The 23117-nt window shown below is 41.3% G+C and overlaps 1 protein-coding gene across 2 annotated transcripts in view; it reads right to left on the bottom strand.

Moving 5' to 3' along the window:
• Positions 1-13366, bottom strand: part of TTC17 (tetratricopeptide repeat domain 17) — a 128997-nt gene extending 115631 nt beyond the window's left edge. For both annotated transcript variants that reach the window (XM_043580995.1, XM_043580996.1), the window contains exon 1: positions 13179-13366. In XM_043580995.1, the coding sequence (XP_043436930.1) occupies positions 13179-13337 (159 nt within the window). In that variant the 5' untranslated portion in view covers positions 13338-13366. The remainder of the gene's footprint in view (positions 1-13178) is intronic.
• Positions 13367-23117: the final 9751 nt, after the last annotated feature.

Genomic DNA, 23117 nt, shown 5'->3' with positions numbered 1-23117 from the left:
GGGCATTTTAAACACTCCTGATGCAATCCTTTAAAAGGACGACTCAGCAATAAGAAAATTAAATATGCATTCTTCAAACAGGTAAGTTCCACTTCAAAGAATTCTTACAGATCTACTCAATATGCTCACAGGAGCATGTGAAGACACATGAATGGGCACACACTCTCACAGCAGTAAAAGCCTGGAAACAATCTAAATGCCTGTCATTAGGGAACTGGTTAAATAAATTACAGAATAGCCATACAATCAAATACTATGCAATTTTAAGGGCAAAGAGAGTAGCTTTTCATTTCTGACAGATGTCTAACTCTATTAATAAAAAGTAGTGGTGAGACAAAATGTTTCCAGTTGTGTTTTTTTAAATTTTTTTTTATCATTTATTTATTTTTGAGACAGAGAGAGACAGAGCATGAACGGGGGACAGGCAGAGAGAGAGGGAGACACAGAATCGGAAGCAGGCTCCAGGCTCTGAGCCATCAGCCCAGAGCCCGACGCGGGGCTCGAACTCACAGACCGTGAGATCATGACCTGAGCCGAAGTCGGACGCTCAACCGACTGAGCCACCCAGGCACCCCCAGTTGTGTTTTTTAAAAATCCACATGAGGGTTTGCAAATGCATGGGAACTGTTTGGAAGAATACACAAATAATTCTGTGATTACTTCCAGGAAGAACGATGAGTGGTTATGAAACTTTCACTTTTCATTTTATGTCCTACTAAGTAGCTTGAAAATATTTTTTTGAACAATGATCACGTATTTTATACTTTCAAATTCAATTATAGCATGCCTGGGTGGCTCAGTCAGTAGAGTATCTGACTCTTGATCTCAGGGTCCTGAGTTCAGCTCCCACATTGGGCATGGAACCCACTTAAAAAAAATCAAATTCAATTTAAAAATAGAGAAAATATTGATGTTTTATATACAAAACAACAGAAATATTTTTCTTTATATTGGTAGTAATGTTTAGCAGTACAGAGAACAGTTTAGAATGGGATCTAAGCTGGAACTTATACACAGCCACTCCCTACCTGCATGGCCTTGGGCAAGGAGTTTAACCACACTCGGCCTAAATTTCTTTATTTAATTGAGATATCAATACCCACATCTTACTGGGTCTATATGACCATAAAATGAGAAATGAATATTGAAAACACTTGGTAAAGTGCTCAGTGGAATTGACATTAAATTTTTATTGCTATAAAAGCTACCTGCTGACATTATCCTAAATTAGAGTCCCTTCCATGTATGACTATAAAATGCAAACTCTGTGAAGGCAGGGACAATCTCAATCACAGCTGTATTCCACGTACCTAACACAGAAAGGATTCCAATATGTGTTTAACGAGCAAACTAAGCCTGTCAAATGTAATGGCACACAAAAAGCTCTCAGCAAATATTTGCTCAAATAAAACGTTCCCAACTCCATTTGACCATTTTGGGCATGTACCACTCTCTAAAGCTTTACTAAAGATTAACTATCCATCTCATCTCCTGACCAAGCAATTAGACTAAAAGAGGAAAGGGCAGATCATGAGGGCACAAGGTGAGGAGGGTTCTCCTGCTGGTCACCTGATTTTAATTTAAATAGCTAAGTGCCTCAGAGGGTAAGTGAAGAATGAGGTGAGATGTTAGTAATAAAAATACATAAATGAATTCTTTTCAAAAGTTAGACTCATGAAGTAGTTACTGCTGACTAAATAAATATGGGAGACACAATCTGATCTGGCTAGTGTGAATTCCTGGTAGTAGGCCTCGAAAGCAAACATATACTTTAGCTTATTTAAAAGTGTCATGACGGTATAGATTTTTAACAAATGTTTCTTTTGTGTATGTTAAATGTCTGAACGTTAAGGACTTACCTAAATTTGTATAGTAATCAATTAATTTCAGTAATGTCTCAATTTCAAAGTTCTTTGAGCATATCATTTAAGGTATGTTGAAGAGATAGTATTTCCAAACAGCCAATCGGAATGTAGGTTATCTGAGACACCATTTTACAACTCTGGTTCAGAGATACTACATTCTTAGAGAAGTCTTGGTTTATCTAGAGCTTTTATTGTTAGTAGGGAGAACGCATAAATTGGCTTGCCCCCTTTAAAGTAAATGCACTGCGCTTTCTCCAGACTACTAAAACGATGGTGGCCCTTCACTGTGCTAATATGCAAGAGCTTTTACAAGTGTAAGCAACTGCCTGAACACATACATGCAGGTACCCTCCCTTTCTCTTTCGTATGCAATACTTCCGAGTGTGTACGATGTGTCAGGGACCATTTTTGGCATGGGGGTTACCTCACTGAATATAACAAAGGTCAACGAAAAAGTTAATGTTCTTGTAGGAAGACCAGTAATACATTACAATAGAGTAATAGGTGCTATGAAGAAAACTAAAGCAAAGTAAGAAGACAGAATGATGGAAGGAGATGCTGTTTTAGATAGTGTGGTCAGAAGATAGGTGACATGTGAACAGATTTGAAAGAGAGCCATGAGAATGTCTGCAGACATTTTTCAAGCAACAGAAGGACCAAGAACAAAGTTGGTTCTCTCAAGACCCACCCCAAAGGCCAGTATGGCCGAATCACAGAATACAAGAAGGAAAGTGGTATTTGCGGTAGAGAGGTGGCCAGGGGCCAGGTCCCAGATCTTACAAGGGCCTGCCTTATAGGCCATGGTACAAAGTCCAAAATTTTTTTCTTAAAACTATGATGGGAAACCACTGAAGGTTTTCTGATGCTCTTTGGATCTCTTCCCCCTACAACCCTTAAAAGAGTGACACGACCAGACTTATGATCTTTAAAAGTGTAGAGAATACCCAAAAAACAAATAATCCAGTGAAGAAATGGGCTGAAGACATGAATAGACACTTTTCTAAAGAAGACATCCAGATGGCCAACAGGCACATAAAAAGATGCTCAACGTCACTCCTCATCAGGGAAATACAAATCAAAACCACACTGAGATACCACCTCACGCCAGTCAGAGCGGCTAAAATGAACAAATCAGGAGACTATAGATGCTGGAGAGGATGTGGAGAAACGGGAACCCTCTTGCACTGTTGATGGGAATGCAAACTGGTGCAGCCGCTCTAGAAAACAGTGTGGAGGTTCCTCAAAAAATTAAAAATAGAACTACCCCATGACCCAGCAATAGCACTGCTAGGAATTTACCCAAGGGATACAGGAGTGCTGATGCATAGGGGCACTTGTACCCCAATGTTTATAGCAGCACTTTCAGCAATAGCCAAATTATGGAAAGAACCTAAATGCCCATTAACTGATGAATGGATAAAGAAGATGTGGTTTATATATACAATGGAATACTACTTGGCAATGAGAAAGAATGAAATCTGGCCATTTGCAGCACTGTGGATGGAACTGAAGAGTGTTATGCTAAGTGAAATAAATCAGGTAGAGAAAGACAGATACCATATGTTTTCACTCATATGCGGACCCTGAGAAACTCAACAGAAGACCATGGGGGAGGAGAAGGGGGAAAAAAAAAGTTACAGAGAGGGAGGAGGCAAATCATAAGAGACTCTTAAATACTGAGAATAAACTGAGGGTTGGTGGGGGGGGGGCAGGGGAAAGTGGGTGATGGGCATTGAGGAGGGCACCTGTTGGGATGAGCACTGGGTGTTGTATGGAAACCAATTTGACAATAAATTTCACGTAAAAAAAAAAGTGTGGCGAATAGACTCTATGGGGCAAAAGTAGAAGCAAGGACACTGGTCAGGAGGCTACTGTGCATAGGTTTAAAAGGGAGTTGAAGACCACTGGACTAGGGCTGTAGAAGTAGAGGTGGAAAGACATGGCTTGATGCAAGAGACATTTTGGAAGTAAAGCTGACAGGTTATAGATAGATTAGGTATGCGACACAAGAGTCGAGGAAGATTCTGGACCTGAGCAATCTGGTTAACCAGTGTGGTGGGGTGGGAAATAAAGAGTTCAGTTTAGGACATGATGTATTTGTGATGTCTGTAAGACAGCTTAGTGGAGATGTTGAGTGGGCAATTGGATACAAGAGTCTGGAGTTGAGGGAGAGACTGCAGATATGATTTAAGAGAATCCTCAGAATAGATGTCCTATTTTATGCCATGACAGGGCATAAGACCATCTGATGAGCACATCAGTATTTAAGACTCATTAAGAAAAGAGGAATTCAGCAGAAGAGAATGAGAAGTCATGGTGAGGGATTTAGAGGGAAAGCCAGGAGTGAATGTCCTGGAAGCCATGGAGGAAAACAGTTCGGTAAGGTCAGAGGACAAGTGCTGGCTGGGGAGCAAAGAGGGTGAGAGAGACAACTTCAAGCTGAGCACCAAATTTGGCAATAAGGCAGGCTCTGGTATATTTTGACAAGACTCGTGGGGATGAAGGACTGACTGGAGTGGCTTGAAGAGACCTATACAAAGAGAGGGAAGAGAGGGACACCTGGGTGGCTCAGTCAGTTAAGCGTCCAACTCTTGCTTTCCAACTCTTGGTTTCAGCTCAAGTCATCTCACAGTTCGTGAGTTTGAGCCCCACACTGGGCTCTGTGCTGGCAGCATGGAGCCTGCTTGGGATTCTCTGTCACTCTCTCTCTCTCTGCCTCTTCCCTTCTCACGCTGTGTCTGTCTCTCTCAAACAAATAAACAAACTTAAAAAAAAGGGGGGGGGAAGCCCATGAGCACAATTTTCAAGAAGTGCCTGGCTGTACAACATGCAGAAGAATGAAACTAGACCACTTTATTATACCATACACAAAAATAAACTCAAAATGGATGAAGGACCTGAATGTGAGACAGGAAACCATCAAAACCCTAGAGGAGAAAGCAGGAAAAAAACCTCTCTGACCTCAGCTGCAGCAATTTCTTACTTGACACATCTCCAAAGGCAAGGGAATTATCGGCAAAAATGAACTATGGGACCTCATCAAGATAAAAAGCTTCTGCACTGCAAAGGAAACAATCAACAAAACAATCAACTGGAATGGGAAAAGATATTTGCAAATGACATATCAAATAAAGGGCTAGCATCTAAAATCTATAAAGAACTCACCAAACTCCACACCTGAAAAACAAATAATGCAGTGAAGAAATGGGCAGAAGACATGAATAGACACTTTTCTAAGGAAGATATCCAGATGGCCAACAAGCACATGAAAAGATGCTCAACGTCATTCCTCATCATGGAAATACAAATCAAAACCACACTGAGATACAGAGAGGGAGGGAGGCAAACCCTAAGAGACACTTAAGGACTGAGAACAAACTAAGGGTAGATGGGGGGTGGGGGAGAGGGGAAAGTGGGTGATGGGCAGGGAGGAGGGCGCTTCTTGGGATGAGCACTGGGTGTTGTATGGAAACCAACTTGACAATAAATTATATTATGTTAAAAAATAAAACAAAGAAAAAAAAACCAAATGAAGTGCCTGGCTGTAAAGAGCCACCCTACAGAATTCCCCTTGCTTTTGCCATCACAGAGTCTCACGGAGATGCAGGTAGGGCTCACACATGCCCCTACACACTGGAGCGCAAAGCTGTTCTCATTTTTGACCTGACCTGCTGGCAAGCCCTCCTATTCCTCACTGTCAGAGTCCCTTCTGTCCATTTCCACCCAAGCTGCTTCTAAATTGCAACAACTGCCAAACCCCACAGCTGACCCTAATCCCCCCTCAACAATGCAGCTGCCATTTCTCATCCATCTTGCCTCTGCCCTTCCTGATGATTTTTCTTGTTTTTTCTTCCTTGTCTCTTGTCACTTCTCCATACTTCTCAGTGCCTGAAAAATAAAGCTGACCTTTTAGATGTAACATCAGTGACAAAGAGGATGATTTCCTTTGCATACACAACCTGACCAGAGAAGACAGGCCAACAGTGATCTCTGAGTAAGGCTCTTCTCATGTGCATATAGCACCTTATCTGAAGGCCCAATGGCTGACTCACTGATGGGTTATTCGGAGCTTTAAAGATCTTCCAGGAGGGGCACCTGGGTGGCTCAGTCGGTTGAGTGTCCGACTTTGGCTCAGGTCATGATCTCACAGTTTGTGAGTTCAAGCCCTGCGTCGGGCTCGGGCTCTGTGCTGACAACTCAGAGCCTGGAGACTGCTTCAGATTCTATGTCTCCCTCTCTCTGCCCCTTCCCTGCTCATGCTCTCTCTCTGTCTCTCAAATATGAATAAGTGTTAATAAATAAAGATCTTCCAGGAGTCTGAGGCCTCCTGTAGGTTAGCTTCCAAAATGACTATCACATTAGTAAGCAGTGTGAGGCTTCATTCGGACAGTGGTAAATTCCTGAGAGGCAGGAACCAGTTTTCATACTTCCTTATGTCATCCATTCAATAGATACTATTGCAGCCTATGGGATTTAGCATGAGAGATGCAGGAGGTGCAGAGAAAATGGGTATGGCTTCTCCCTTCATGGGGCATGTAGGAGTCTAGTAGGGTATTTACATTAGTAAATGGACACAATATGGCATGGTAAATGCCTTCATAAGGGAATACCAGACACTATAAAAGCACATAGAAAGAACAGCTTGTTTAAATTTGGGCATTAGAAGCTTCCCTGTGTAAGTGATGTTTAAGTTGTGAAGAGTACTGAGTTAGCCAGATTAGGACAGTCAGCATTTCAGGGAAAGAACATGTGCAAAGGCCCAGAAGCAAGTGAGAACAGAGCACATCTGAGGGCACTGACCAAAGTTAAATATGGCCAAGTGTTATGTGTGTGTATTCTGGGGGTGAAAGTGGGGCACTGAAGAATGAACAAAGATAAGCTAGAGAGAAGGAGGGGCCAGACCACAAGACACATTAAAGAAAGACCATGTCCTGGGATATGCACCAAACGATTTAAAGGCAATTTTCCTTGAGAAGTGAGAATGGGGAGAGGTGGGAAGACTTCACTTTATTATTTTAAATACCCCCATAATGTTAGACATTTACTTTTCAGAATGCCATGCATTCCTTCTGTAATTCAGATTTTTAATTAAACAAAACAAAAGTTTTATTTATTTTTACTTTAGAGCGATTGAGAGCATACACACAAAGGAGAGGGGGCAGAGAGGAAGAGAGAGGGAAGGACAGACAGAGAATCAAGCAGGCTCTATGCTCAGCACAAAGCTGGATGCAGGGCTCGATCCCACGACTCTAGGATCATGACCTGAGCTGAGATCAAGAGTTAGATGCTCAACCAACTGAGCCCCAGGTGCCCCAAAACACCCAGGTGCCCCAAAACAAAGAAAGTTTTAAAAGCTGAGTCTAACTGCACTGGGGAGAATGGGTTGGAAGCAGGACAAGACCAGAGAAAGGAGAGCAGTTAGAAAGCTGTGGCAAGAATCAGGTGGCCTGAACTGGAGTCACAGCAGTGACTATGGGAAGAAGATATAATTAGGAAGTAAAATGGAAAGATTTTGGTAAAGAATATAGGAAACAACTAGATTTCTGACATGGGCAAATGGGTGGATGGTGAATGGTGGGGTCTTTCGTTCAGTTTGGGAAAACAGGGCATGACACAGGTTTAGGTAGGGTAAAAATGAGTTTAGATTTGATCATATTAAGCCTGAAGTACCTAGAGGACATTCACATGGAATTCAAAGCTTATTAGAGGTCCTCAATCTATAACCCTGGAGGAAAAAATCTGACTTACAAAAAGAAATGCGGCTATTCTCAGCACATACGTGGTAACTTAAGTCCTGAGAAAAGATAGGATTGCCCAGGTATATGTAAAGAGTAAAAAGAGAAGGCTGAAACAGAAGCTGGAGGTAAAGCAATATATAAAGTTGAACTTCTCAGAATGATCTGTGATCCATCTGTATCATGATCTCCTGAGGGGTTTGGTAAAAATGTGGAATTCTTGGCTTTACTAGTTCAGATACTTTAGTGGCCTAGGAACCTGTATTTTAAGCAAGTACCCCAGATTATTTTTGTGTAAGGTAAAGTTTGAGAACCACTGATCTAGAAGATGAGTGGAGGAAGAAGAGCTGGAGAAAAGAAAAGAAAAAAAAAAAAAGGTTAAGAAGGAGCTGTACTCTGCTCACCCCCAATGAAAAATGAGAATTTTGTGTCACGGTAGCCATTGGAAAACAGCATATCCATCAAAGCACAGTGGGCTGGTGAAAAATAAGCTGTCAGTAAATACTTGTTTAATAAGTAATTGGGAAAAGTATTTAAAGTTATAATTTACCTCTGTATACTTATAAGCTATTACCTACTCTATAGTATAAACAAAGTTAACCCCTGGGAATTTATAAGATAATAAAATAGTAGGAAGTGGAAAAAAAAAGGATTGAGTGAGAATCACTTTGATGTCAACGTCTAGGACAAATTACAAAGGCTTAGCAGGTACCTAGCAAGTTAGTGAAGAAACAACCATGACCTCTCAGATCCAAGTAAATTCCTGAAGTATATAAACACAGAAGCAAAGCTCTATGATAAAAAGATGGGCTCAGTGTTGAAAAGCACTGAAATAAACCTGTCAGCTTCATAGTATCATCCAGATGCCCTCTCCCAGATTAACCAATTACTTAATACCCAAATCAAGCCACTCCTTCACTTATAAGCTATTAAAGACCAATAGATAAAGATTTAGTCTGTTTGTCCAACTAAACCTGACAGCTCTTGCTCAGGTCATAGTTGCTGAAATATTACTGCTTATCAAACACTTCTTATGCCAAAGTTGCTAGGTTTCAGATCGTCAGCTTTGTCAGAAACTTCATTTGTTCTAAGCAGTTAAAAGGATCTGTACTTTAAAGACATTTGCTTGATAGAAGGCAAAATGATGAAATAACCCCCAAATTAAATCACACCTATTTTTGACGCTTCTCCACCCACCCCCAATTTAAAGTCATCACAAAACATTCTGCAGAGGTAAAGCAAACTGGAAAAGAGAAGACTTTTACTTCATTATTCCCATTTTTTACTTTTCTTTCTATTTCTTCATTGGTAGGTATTATGAAAGGGGGGGGGAAGCACTACAAACTTACTGAGTACAAAGTGCTCACTTGCATGTTACTGCAGATTTTTACTCACTGCTATCACTAAATGCCACTCATCAGTTATGTGACTGTGGGTGACTTTCTCTCCTATGAGTTGTACCATATACACTTTAAGAATTTTTTCCTAGTCTAAAGTACTATTGTTCTAAGATTTGAGAAGGAAACAGTTGGTAGCTAAGAAATATTATAATGTTATGAGAGTTGATAACAATTATACTCTTCATTTACTTAAAGTTTTAGACCTCCACTTATGAAGACAGAATATCCAGGGGCCATGAACCCCAGTGCTAGAAGTACAACTTCTTTTTTTTTTTTTTGTTAAGTAGGCTTCATACATGGAGACCAATGTGGGGCTTGAAGTCATGACCCTGAGATCATGACCTAAGCTGAAGTCAAGAGTCGACTGAGACACCTGGGTGCCCCTTTCCCCTCCCCCACCTATTTTTAGAAGTACAACTTCTTGATTTAATAAGTCTAAGACAAACTGGTAACATTTCAGGAGTTCATTTGTTAGATGGTAATTCAGAACATGGAATATTGGTTTTTCCACAGTAATGATGTGATACATTATGGTTAGGCTCTTAGGCTAATTCACAAAATTGAATTTAATCTTCAAGTGACTCTCCAGACAATTTTGACAAAAACAGAAAAATAAATATTGCCATACTAGGAAAAAAAAAAAAAGAGAGGCACCTGGGTGGCTCAGTCAAACACCCAACTTCGGCTCAGGTCATGATCTTGCAGTTTGTGAGTTTGAGCCCCATGTCAGGCTCTGTGGTGACAGCTCAGAGCCTGGAGCCTGCTTTGGATTCTGTGTCTCCCTCTCTCTCTGCCCCTTCCATGCTCTCGCGTGCATGCACTCTCTCTCTCAAAAATAAATGTTAAAAAAATTTTTTTAAAAAAAGGAAATGAAAAAAACCACAAATTTATCTCAAAGCCTATTCTTCACAGTGAAGTCAACCAAAGGATCCATTGACCTGATTACTCTGTAGATGCTCCAAGTAATGAGATTTTAACAGCCCACTCCTTAAGTCCATGGACCCCAAGCACTCTTGCTTAAATAAAGAAAAATTTTCAGGTACAGGGGACACAAGGGGATCAGAAGTATGCCAAAGCCCAAAGCTGGGAGAAAAGCATAAAGGTGAAGAGAAGAGGAGCACCTCTTCTTAACTATCCCAGTTGCAGTGGGAAAGGAACTCAGACTCTAGAACATTCTCTTCACATCCCAGCTAAGGATTCCCTGAGCAATGCTCCTGGAATTTAGTGGCAGCTCAGTAAACATGGAACCTAAAAACATATAAGGTATGCTTCCCAGCTGAGACAGGGATTGTGGAAAGGAATGATTCCCTAACATGCCATGCTGAGAGCTCACCACTTGCTCCTGCCAGAAGTGACCACAGTTCTGACTGGGAGGACCCTGCCTGGAAGAATGGCTGCCTCCTTGCTGTGACTGAAGCCCCATTTCAACCCCTTTTCAGGGCTAGGTCTTCCAATGTATTTGTGTGTTCACAAGTTTGTAGTTGTAACTTGTGGGTGTCTATCTTTATCATTTGCTAAGGCTTGAAATAGAAAAACCAAACAACTGTTCTCTTCTCCTGGGAAGAACTGCTTACTGTACTTACAATTTTACAGTGATGGAAAATATCCCTATGTAAGTCTGTATATGGGGCAATTCAGATTTTTAATTCATAAGTACTTCTCCACGTTCACTATGGAAAACAATGACCTATCTAATTTGGACAAGTTTAAATATCAGGCAGAGTTTCAAAAGGTATTTGCCACGCTAATATTCTAAAGTTGCCATTTCAGTTTACCCTTAGCCCTCTCCCTGATATTAGACCACTTTAAAACTAAAATCACACTTCTGCTCTCGTTTAGATATTATAACCAAAAACAAGTAGCAAGGAATATGGTATGTCAGTTAGGACACAATATATATGTATTAAGCTTTTAATTAATTGTTGCTGAACATATGAATAGATCTGCAGTACACCCAAATCCATATACTAAAGGGATCTTTCAGTTCTTTAATAAGCATATGCAAATGTGATAATTCATCACAATCTAAATTGAGTTTTGGATTCTGCCCGCATTTGAAATATTGCCAGGAAGGAAAGCATAGGTAATATACCCAGCTATCCGAGTGGCACTGAGAAGATGATCATGTATTCAACTCTCTTACTTTACTTATAAATGTTGCTTTTCCTTCAGATTAAATCCAACTTTCCTTCCCTAGCCTCTTCTTGCTATGCTGAAGACACCAGCTTCGTGTCTTCTGGTATAAAATTTTGTGGTTGTATGAACTTAACATTGTAAATGTTATGTAGCAAAGTATTGGACAAATTCACTGAAAGACAACTGTTAAAAGCTGATAGTAAAGAAATCTTGCTTTCCTAACCTTAAGCCTAACTACTTACTGCAGGAGTGACTTGGCAAATTTCCAAAAGACTGTTCAAATTTCTCCCTTTCTGAGGCAAGTTACAGAAACCTCTACCTTTCCCCCACTGAAACATAAGTATCCAATGTGCAAAAAAGAAAGAATTTGGGGTTTTTTTGTTGTTAAAAAAACAAATCAGGTTCTACTTTCACATTGCAATGTTCAGCAAATAATGCATTTCTACCAGCTTTCACTTTTCAGATGGGCTACTTCCTAGGCTGAGAGGCAGGACACCAAAATGGGAAGGAGAAGTCAATGTCATAGTGTATAAATAGCTGTGGCCAAAAACAATATTGCAGAAGAGCCAATAGGAGATGGGCTCCCCAAATTGCGGCAGGAGTGACTTAATTCCATGTATCCCTTCATGAGGGCCTCAAGGAAAATTATCATCAGGAAATAAAAGGGGGTGGGGGTAGCAGCCAGGACTCCCATAAGATTTCTGATCTTTTGTGAAAGAAATAAACTTGCAGTGCTTTCTAGAGTTTCTGAAATGCACACCTATCTTTTAAATCTCAAATGGTATGGCCATGAAAAGGAAATCTTTTCCAATGTAAGTTGGTATAGAGAAAAAGAGTGCCCAATAAGAAGTTAGTCTTTTTCCAGACATACTTAAAAACCAATGAACAATACCAACGCCGATTTTACATTGTTTTACTCACTCGTTACACGAGGTAAACTTTGCCATCACAAGGCAAATCTAAACGAGAACCCCACTTCATACAAAAATAAACCTAAACCTTGCACTGTGTTCCTATCATCATTCATGACACACAATCGAAAGGTCCGTAATTTCACACGACGACGGTTAATACACTTGAGATCAAGGGGCCAGACTGCATGGGGCACACAATCCACTTCCTAAATGTTTGCTGGACTTTTCAGGATTGCTCTCAAGTGTTGGAAGTCATTAAGTTTACCAAGATTCTGCAGCCGAGCACACGCACGTACTGTTTAGGGATCAGCGGCATTCACAAAATGTAGGCAATCATAAAGTTATGTAAGAAAAGCAGTCCCTCCTCCGAGGAATTAGTTCGGACGGACACACAAGAATCCAGGAAATCGCATATCCTCCTTGCGGGGCCGGGTTACAGGAACTAGGTAAAGAAACAATGCAAAGTACACTGGGAAACGAGGGCAGTCACAGCCGAAAAGATGCAGGCAACGCCACCAGAGGCATCTTCAAGCATTCCTTCGGAAGGAAGGTGTATGTTGTCCCTAAAGAGCCCCTGTTGACCTGGGTAACGGTACAAGCTGAAACCACCTCGTCCCGACACGAATTCCAGCACTGGAAGAGGAGACTGGGGTAGGAAGCATTAGATGACCCACTGCCTAGGGGTGCCGAAGCTGTCACCGCCCTGGGACTCGCGCACAGCCGGGCGCTGCCACCTGCTTTCTACTTCTTCAGGGAGGGCTGGTGACGCGTGGTGGGCCCGAGAGAAACCAGAGGCAAGGATAATGAATCTGCGGTTTCTAAAGCCCAAGCACAACAAGATGTCCCCAGAGTCCGACCCCCACAGCCGGGCGACTCTTCCCACGCGGCACGCTGCCCCAGGGGTGGAAGGCTGAGAACTTGCAGGCGTCTGAGGCGAGGGCCAGAGAACAAATGGGGAGGGGGGCGACGCCGGGTCTCAGCGTCGGGGTCGCTCGGGCCCTAGCGCCCGGACCGTGGGAAGGTAGGCTGGGGGCGGGGCCGCGTGGAGCCAAATAGCCAGGGGCCGGACCTGGGAATCCCCCGGGGCGAGGGCGGGCGCGGGCGGAGAGGGACGCCTATGGCCGCTACCTGCTGCTGGATCTTCCCGTCCTCCGTGACGACCCAGTGCGTGGTGGCGAAGGCCCCTCGAGCCGCCACACTCAGCAAGGCGGAAAGACTGAGGAGCCAGCCTGGGCCGGAGCAAGGCGGCAGCTCGCACCGGCCGCGGACCCCTACTGCCGCCGCCATCTTGCCCCCCCGGCCCGGCTGCTCACACCGGAAGCGGAAGCGGGCCCCCGCCGCCCGCCATCTTGGGGAGGTCGGCGCTGGAGGAGGTGGAGCCCAGGGGGCGCTGCCCGCTGACGACCGGCTTTTTCAGCCTCGGTTTGGGCTACCGGGGCAGCCGGGTTTGGCTTTAGGTCGGAGACCGCGTTTTTGTTATTGTTTTCCTGTACGCGATACGATCTCGTGGGGTGGGAACCAGAGGGAGATAAAAGTAGTGTTCTAGGTGGAGCCTAAATTGAAATAACAGGATTCAGAGAATGCGTACAGAGTGTGTATGTCTGTGTGTATATATTGATCTATATTCTTAATAAAATCTTGGTTTTCGCTTTATTTCATTTTAATTCCTGGTTGTGCAATATAGTTGGGAAATAAAAGGTATGCTTTGAAAACGCCTAAGGGAAGAGATGGATTCTCTTTTATTCAAGTCTCTTAACAGTAGAAGCTTCAGAGTTGGACTGGTTGTCAGTCAAGGGCAGCGCTGTTCAGTATAAGTATGTAAGCCTCGAGCCACATACAAATTTTTAAACAAAGACAGTGAAATAACACATTTTATTTAACCCATTATATGTAATATAGTATTAGTTCAATATGAAATCTGTACAAGTTACTGAGATATTTTTTGTACTTAGTCGTGGGAATAGGTGTGTATTTTAGATTTAGAGCTCAGGTAATTTCAGGCTAGCGAGATTTCGGGGCTTAAGAGCCATTATGTGGGTAGTGGCTACCTCAGGTCTAGGCTGGAAGTCTAGATCTGGAGACCCAAACAGCATTGACATCACCTGGCAGTTTATTAGAAATGCACATTCTTGGCTCTTCCACCCCTCCCTATCAGATTCTACCTTTCAGCAAGAGTCCCAGGGCACTGGTATGTACCTTAAGAAGCACTTCCCTCTAGTGAACCAACGTGGGGCCAAGCGACTAGCCTGCCTTCTCGCTTCTAGTTAGATATGTTGTTTAGGTATTTCAGGGCTGCCTTCTAGCTTTGTAGGTTCATTAAGCTTTTGGTTTTCTCTTTGGGAAAAGGAGGGTGAGAATTTTGCCTGACCACTTCCCTACTTTGGCATATTGCTGGAAAACAAAAATAATTGCCAAGTGTTTAAATATAACTTCATACTATGGAAGCAATGACCACAGCATTGGTTTTTAGTTCCTTCTGAAAGTAGGTTTTCTTAGAGGATTGCAGTAATGAACATGCATCTCCCTAAAAATCTGTGGCTTATCTGCTTTTTTGTCTAGTACTCTGCTAGACAGTGGGTATGGAGATCTGACCACTGAGCAATGTGCAAGCTAGTGGAATATTGGCAGGTTAACAATTGAAATACAGGATGTATTATTCCTGAGTATTCCTGTGTGTGTGTGTGTGTGTGTGTGTGTGTGTGTGTGTGTCTACTACATATTCTTTATCTCTTTATCTGTTCATCTATCCATGGACATTCGGGTTGCTTTTGTATCTTGGCTGTTGTAAATAATACAGCAATAGAACATAAGGGTACATATATCTTTTCAAATTTGTGTTTTTGTTTTCTTTGGATAATTTCCCAGTAGTGAAATTACTGGATTGTATGCTATTTCTATTTTTAATTTTTTGAGGAACTTCCATGTGTGGATGCACCAATTTACATTCCCAACAACAGTGCACAAGTGTTCCTTTTGCTCCACATCCTTGCCAACACTTGTTGTCTTTTTGATTCTAGTCATTCTGACAGGTGTAATGTAATATCTCATTGTAGTTTTGATTTACATTTCCCTGATGATAATTAGTAATGTTGAGCATCTTTTTATGTGTCTGTTGGTCATCTGTATGTCTTTTTGGAAGAAAAATGTCTATTCAAGTCCTCTGCTCATTTTATTTTTTTTTATTTATTTTTATTTTTAAAATTTTTTTTTTCAACGTTAATTTATTTTTGGGACAGAGAGAGACAGAGCATGAACGGGGGAGGGGCAGAGAGAGAGGGAGACACAGAATCGGAAACTGGCTCCAGGCTCTGAGCCATCAGCCCAGAGCCTGACGCGGGGCTCGAACTCCCCGACCGCGAGATCGTGACCTGGCTGAAGTCGGACGCTTAACTGACTGCGCCACCCAGGCGCCCCCCTCTGCTCATTTTAAAATCAGATTATTTATTTTGGGGTTTTCTGGTGTTGAGTTGTGTAAGTTATTTGTATATTTTGGCTATTCATGCCTTATCAGATATATCACTTGCAAATATCTTCTCTCATTCAGGCTGCCTTTTCATTTTGTTGATGGTTCCTTTACTGTGCACAATTTTTTTTTTGTTTTTGTTTTTTGGGTTTTTTTTTTTTTTTTTGGTGCAATCCCAGTACTTTATTTTTGCTTTATTTCCCTTGCCTTAGGAGACGTATCTCGAAAAATATTGATAAGACCAATGTCCAAGAAATTACTGCCTATATTTTCTTCTAGGAGTTTTATAGTTTTAGGTCTTATATTTAGGTTTTTAATCCATTCTGAGTTTGTTTCTATGTAGGAAGGTGGTCCAGGGGCACCTGGGTGGCTCAGTTGGTTAAGCGTCTGCCTTCAGCTCAGGTTATGATCTCATGGTTTGTGAGTTCGAGCCCCATGCACTGACAGTGCAGATCCTGCTTGGAATTTTCTCTCTCTCTCTCTCCCCCACTAGCACTTGCTCTTGCTGTGTCTAACTAACTAACTAACTAACTAACTAACTAACTAACACTCCAGTTTCATTCTTTTGCATGTAGCTGTCCAGTTTTCCCAGCACCATTTATTGAAGAGACTGTACTTTCCCCATTGTATATTCTTGCTTTGTTGTAGATTACTTGACCAGATAAGCATGGGTTTGTTTCTGGGCTCTCTGTTCTATTCTGTTGATCTATATGTCTATTTTTGTGCTAGTGTCATATGGTTTTAATTACTGCAGCTTTGTAGTATATCTTGAAATTTGGGGTTGTGATACCTCCAGTTTTGTTCTTCTTTCTCAAGATTTCTTTGGCTACTTGAGGTCTTCTGTGGTTCCACATAAATTTTAGTATTAATTGTTTTAGTTCTGTGAAAAAGATTGTTGGTGTTTTGATAGGGATTGCATTGAATCTGTAGATTGCTTTGGGTAGTATGGACATTTTAACAATATTTGTTCTTCCAGTCCCTAAGCATGGAATATCTTGCCATTTGTTTGTGTCATTTTCAATTTCTTTCATCAGTGTTTTATAGTTTTTAGAGTAAGGTCTTTCACTTCCTTGATTAAGTTTATTCCTTGGTATTTTATTCTTTTTGGAGCAATTGTAAAATGGAATTGTTTTCTTAATATCTCTTCCTGCTATTTAATTATTAGCAATTGAAATACAATTGATTTTTTATGTATCCTGCAACTTTACTGACTTCATTTTTTACTTCTAATAGTTTTTTGGTGGAGTCCTTAGGGTTTCCTATGTATAGTATCATGTCATCTGCAAATAGTGACAGTTTAACTTCTTCCTTAACAATTTGGATGCATTTATTTTTTTTTGTCTGAGTGCTGTGGCTAGGACTTCCAGTACTATGTTGAATAAAAGTGGTGAGAGCGGATATCCTTGTTCTTGTTCCTGATCATAGAGGAAAAGCTCTCAGTTTTTCACCATTGAATATGATGTTAGCTGTGGATTTTTCATATATGGCTGTTACTATGTTGAGGTATGTTCCCTCTAAATCCACCTTGTTGAGAGTTATCATGAATAGATGTTAAATTTTGTCAAATGCTTTTTCTGTATTTATTGAGGTGTCATATGATTTTTATCCTTTCTTTTGTCATTGTGGTGTATCACATTGATTGATGTGCAAATATTGAACCATCCTTGCATCCCTGGAATAAATGCCACTTGACCAAGGTGAATGATTCTTTTAATGTATTTTTGAATGCAGCTTGCATTTTGTTGAGGATTTTTGCATCTATGTTCCCCAGAGATAACTTGCCTGTATGTTTGTTTTGGTAGTACTCTGTAAATTTTGAACAGCTAAACTTGTGAGTAATTCTTTGTTCAATTAATTATACATTCTTAGCATACGATAGCAGGAAGCATTTCCTGTACAAATATATTTTTATCTTCCAAAAACCTTGGTTAGTTTGACTTTTATTTATTATCTCTATAGAATTTTTGAAGCCAGGAATTGGACAGTGATAAAATGAACTTTCTGGATCATTTCCTCCTTTGGGCCATTTCAACTGAAAGTTGCAGAGAATCTCCATACTGTTTATTCCTTAGAGAAAATATAAGATATAAATATACCTGAGAGAATTAACATTCTGGTTTAAATTCTGTTAATTGATTATCTTTTTCTTCATGGAAAACCAACTTAAATTGTAGTGGCTTAAATGTTTAACTTTAAAACATGATTTATTATATTTCATAGTTTGTTGGCTAGACTCATCTAGGTGTTTCTTCTCCTGCTTGGCTGGGGTCACTCATAAGGCTGCACTCAGCTGGGACCTCAGCTGGGGCTGTCCCAGAATGACTCCACATACATATCTAGTGCTTTAGCTGGAGTGGCTGAAATGGCTAGGAGTGGCTGGGTTGTCTCTCAGGATAGTTACAGAGGCTTCTGACATGGTGGCCAGGCTCCTTGAGGGCCAGACCCAGAACTGGGAAGTGTCTCTTCTGCATTCTACTGGTCAGAGAAGGGAATAAGGGTAGCTCAGATTCGAAGGGAAAAGGAAATAGACTCATCTTGATAAGTGAAGCATTATGTTCAAGCAGATATGGAAGGAATTATTGGCAGCTTACTCTGCATACAGTTAATTCCTTTAGAGGGATTTTGAATTGATAGAAGTTGAAAAGGTGGATAGGGAGGGAGGCTAGTTATGGCAGGGAGGGCTGTGGAGGTATATCTTTCCAACAGCTATATGCAAAGTGAACACAGTTTACAAAGGGAAGGCAGAGAGTACCTAAATATAGTAATTTCATTTAGAAATAGTTTGCCAAATAGATCAAGCAGTCTGAAGCATGAGGACTACTATGGATGAGACCAAATGTCTAGTCAGCCAAGGATTCTAATTCACAGAGACACCAGGGCTGCTCTGAGGATAGCATAATGGTCAGCCCCAAAAGAATTTTCCAGATACAGACCTCCCAGACATTAATTTATCAAAAGCCTTACAGCTGTTAACATATTTGGGGAGGACAGTTTCTGTGGAGTAACTGTATTGTCTATTCACTGTGAGTAGCTAAAGGTCATACCTGTCCCCACCCCCAGTTTTTACTACCACATACACTCAAATTTCAATATCCTCATTTTTTAAAATTTATTTTTATTTTAATTTACATCCAAGTTAGTTACCATATAGTGCAAAAATGATTCCAGGAGTAGAATCCAGTGACTCATCCCCTATATATAATACCCAGTGCTCATCCCAACAAGTGTCCTCCTTAATGCCCCTTGCCCATTTAGTCCATCCCCCCACCCCAAACCCCTCCAGCACCCTCAGCTTATTTTCTGTATTTAACAGTCTCTTATGTTTTGTCCCCCTCCCTGTTTTTATATTATTTTTGCTACCTTTCCTTTATGTTCATCTGTCTTGTATCTTAAATTCCACATATGAGTGAAGTCATGATATTTGTCTTTCTCTAATTTCGCTTAGCATGTAATACACTCTGGTTCCATCCATGTTGTTGCAGATGGCAAGATTTCATTCTTTTTGATCACTGATTAGTATGTGTGTGTATGTGTGTGTACACACACACACATACACACACATACATCATCCCTGATGATGAGCGATGTTGAGCATTTTTTCATGTGTCTGTTAGTGTCTATTCGTGTCTTTTGCCCATTTCTTCACTGGATTATTTGTTTTTTGGGGAGTTGAGCTTGATAAATTCTTTATACATTTTGGATACTAACCCTTTATCTGATATGTCATTTGCAAATATCTTCTCCCATTTCATAGGTTGCCTTTTAGTTTTGCTGATTGTTTCCTTTGCTGTGCAGAAGCTTTTATCTTGATGAAGTCACAATAGTTCACTTTTGCTTTTGTTTCCCTGGCCTCCAGAAACATGTTGAGTAAGACACTTACTGCAGTCGAGGTCAAAGAGGTTTTTGCCTGCTTTCTCCTCGAGGATTTTGATGGCTTCCTGTCTTACGTCTAGGTCTTTCATCCATTTTGAGTTTATTTTTGTGTATGGTGTAAGAAAGTGGGCCAGGTTCATTCTTCTGCATGTCACGGTCTAGTTTTCCCACCATTTGCTGAAGAGACTGTCTTTATTCCACTGGATATTCTTTCCTGCTTTGTCAAAGATTAGTTGGTCATACGTTTATGGGGCCATTTCTCGGTTTTCTATTCTGTTCCATTGATCTGAGTGTCTGTTTTTGTGCCAGTACCATACTGTCTTTTTTTTATTTTTTATTTTTTTTATTTTTTTTTCAATGTTTTTTATTTATTTTTGGGACAGAGAGAGAGCACGAACGGGGAAGGGGCAGAGAGAGAGGGAGACACAGAATCGGAAACTGGCTCCAGGCTCTGAGCCATCAGCCCAGAGCCCGACGCGGGGCTCGAACTCACGGACCGCGAGATCGTGACCTGGCTGAAGTCGGACGCTTAACCGACTGCGCCACCCAGGCGCCCCAGTACCATACTGTCTTGATTACAGCTTTGTAATACAGCTTGAGGTCCAGAATTGTGATGCTTGCAGCTTTGGTTTTCTTTTTCAGGATTGCTTTTGGCTATTTGAGGTTTTTCTGGTTCCATACAATTAATACCCTCATTTTATGATGAAACTCAAGTTCATTCTATTAAAACCTTTTGTGAGTTTGGGCTTTTTGATCTTATCACTTTATAGAAAGTTAAATTTTAGTTTTTCCTCATTGGAATACCATTTCCTCATTTTTTATTTGTTCTCTGTTCCTTTTCTGATAAATTTCTTGAGGAATACTAACTGGAGCTGCATCTAGTATTCTGTGTATCTAGGCCTTATCTCAGATTTTTTTAAATGTTTATTTATTTTTAGAGAGAGAGACAGAGCACAAACAGGGGAGGGGCAGAGTGAGGGAGACACAGAATCTGAAGCAGGCTCCAGGCTCTGAGTTGTTGGCACAGAGCCTGACACGGGGCTCAAACCCATGAACTGTGAGATCGTGACCTTGGCCAAAGTTGGATGGCTCAGCCGACTGAGCCACTCAGGCGCCCCTGAAATCTTGTTTCTATTATCAACTCTCTATGACCAGAATTTTACTTAATTTTTTTACTTCTTTTTTTTTTTAATTTTTTTTTTTTCAACATTTTTTATTTATTTTTGGGACAGAGAGAGACAGAGCATGAACGGGGGAGGGGCAGAGAGAGAGGGAGACACAGAATCGGAAACAGGCTCCAGGCTCTGAGCCATCAGCCCAGAGCCTGACGCGGGGCTCGAACTCGCGGACCGCGAGATCGTGACCTGGCTGAAGTCGGACGCTTAACCGACTGCGCCACCCAGGCGCCCCATGGATTTTTTTTACTTCTGATTGCATTAGTTTTACCTAATAAATGTACAACTTTTAGGAATCAATCTACAATTTCTTAGGTTTTTTGATAAATTAGATTTCATTGGTCTAAGTTTTAGTTTCCATCACACTTGCTAGAATTGAATCTCATTTTTTCCCACCTGACCAGAACTGCTTTGAGTTCCTCCTATAGTTTCTAACACGGGAGAAGATAGTGTGCTTAGGGAGCACACAGGTGCATGGTCCTGTACACACCTTGGGAGGAAAGGCTTCCGAAGCAGAATGGAATCTAGTGGGGTCTGAAGGATGAATCCATTAGCTGGATGAATAGGGGTGGAGTGGGGGTGGGTAACAATGATTTTCTTGACCGGGGAAACATGCCTCAGTATCAGAAAGAGCACGGTGCCCTCTGAGTCACTGAAAGCAGTTCATTATCATAGATGAGGAATTTAGGAGCCCAGGGATTGAAACTAGGAACCTAAAAGCTTTGGGATAGCACCCCAACCCACTTTTTTGTTTTTAGCACAGCCTGGCGTTCTTAAAGCCAAGTGTTCTGCGGTTTTTGTTGCCTCCATCTCAAATGCTTTTCCTTGAGATCTTCACTAGCCTGGCTCCAAATCATCATCCAGGTGTTGGCTCAAATTAATTCTTTACAGACTTTTCCTAACCATTCTTTCCATGTTAGCTCTTACACATTGTCACATTAGAATGCTTCAGCATTTTCATACTACTCCTCTCTGAAATCAGCCTATTTATCAGGCTCTGTGTACTAGAATGTGAACTCCCAGCAGTTTGCCTCTCTTGTTCATCACTATGTTCCAGAGCCTGAAACACTGCCTTTGACTCTTTATCGAAAGCTTACCATGTGCCAAGCACTGTTTTAGGTAGTTGTGATTATCAGTGAGCAAAATGCAAAAATCTTTCCCTTTGTGGCATTTTAGCCACATTCCATTCTATCAGGAGAAGACAGAGTAAACAACATGCAAGTAAACTATACAGTATGGTAGAAGTTGGCAAATGCTCTAAAGAACATGCAGCAGGGTTAAGTGGGATTTCGAGTCTTGGCAGGATAGAAAAGGGGCATTGCAATATATCATGTTCCTTGAGAAGGTGATCTTTTGAGGATTTGAAGGAGATGGAATTAGACAAGCAGATAGAAGGGAAAGAGTAGCTAGTGCAAAAATCCTAAGGCAGGTGTGTCTGCCTAGGCTGCAGGAAGCCAGGTGACTGGGGCAGAGTGATGGAGAGGAAGGACAGCAGCTGAGGTCAGGGATGAAAAGCCATGGCATTTTTAAAATTTGTATTCTGAAATGAGCCACTGAACAGCTTCAAGTAGGAGTGGATCTCTGCTGTCATGTTTAGAACAGGCTGTCAAGAATCCAGTGTAAGAGCAGGGAGATCAGTTAGAAGGCTACCATGAAACTCCAGGCAAGAAATGATGGACAAAGAAATTTGGCAGTCCTCAGCATGTAGGTGGTACTAAAGCTACAGGACTGGCTGTGATCATCAAGGGAATTTAGATATCTCGTTCTGATCCATTTAAATTTTGGCTTTAAAACACTCCTAACAGGGGCGTCTGGGTGGCTCAGGCGGTTAAGTGGCCGACTTCGGCTCAGGTCATGATCTCATGGTTTGTGAGTTAAAGCCCCGTGTCAGGCTCTGTGCTGATTGCTTGGAGCATGGAGACTGCTTCTGTTTCTGTGTCTCCCTCTCTCTCTGCCCCTCCCCCATTTGCGCTCTGTCTCTCTCTGCCTTTCAAAAATGAATAAATGTTAAAAAATAAATAAATAAATAAAAATAAAACACTCCTAACCATTCTACTTCAGGAAGACTTTTACTAAAGGCTGGCCGTCAAATGAAGACATTCTGACTTACTTTACATATTAACTTGAAGATGGTAATTAGTTATTTCACAATGTTTTGGCAAGTATGTATTTGCTGTTTTGCTTCAATAAAAATAACCAAATCCTTTCTTTTCAGAAGTATATGAGTTCTTTTTTTTTTTTTTTTTAAATTTTTTTTTTTTTTTTAACGTTTATTTATTTTTGGGACAGAGAGAGACAGAGCATGAATGGGGGAGGGGCAGAGAGAGAGGGAGACACAGAATTGGAAACAGGCTCCAGGCTCTGAGCCATCAGCCCAGAGCCTGACGCGGGGCTCGAACTCCCGGACCGCGAGATCGTGACCTGGCTGAAGTCGGACGCTTAACCGGCTGCGCCACCCAGGCGCCCCAGAAGTATATGAGTTCTTAAACATAAACCTCAAAGGATGAAAATTAAAGATACCTTGCAAGACTGAACTCCTTGAAGGCAGAGCCAACT

The sequence above is a fragment of the Prionailurus bengalensis genome, chromosome D1 (genome assembly GCF_016509475.1).
Source record: "Prionailurus bengalensis isolate Pbe53 chromosome D1, Fcat_Pben_1.1_paternal_pri, whole genome shotgun sequence".
Classification (NCBI taxonomy): domain Eukaryota; kingdom Metazoa; phylum Chordata; class Mammalia; order Carnivora; family Felidae; genus Prionailurus; species Prionailurus bengalensis.
This window is presented reverse-complemented; position numbering and strand designations above follow the sequence as displayed.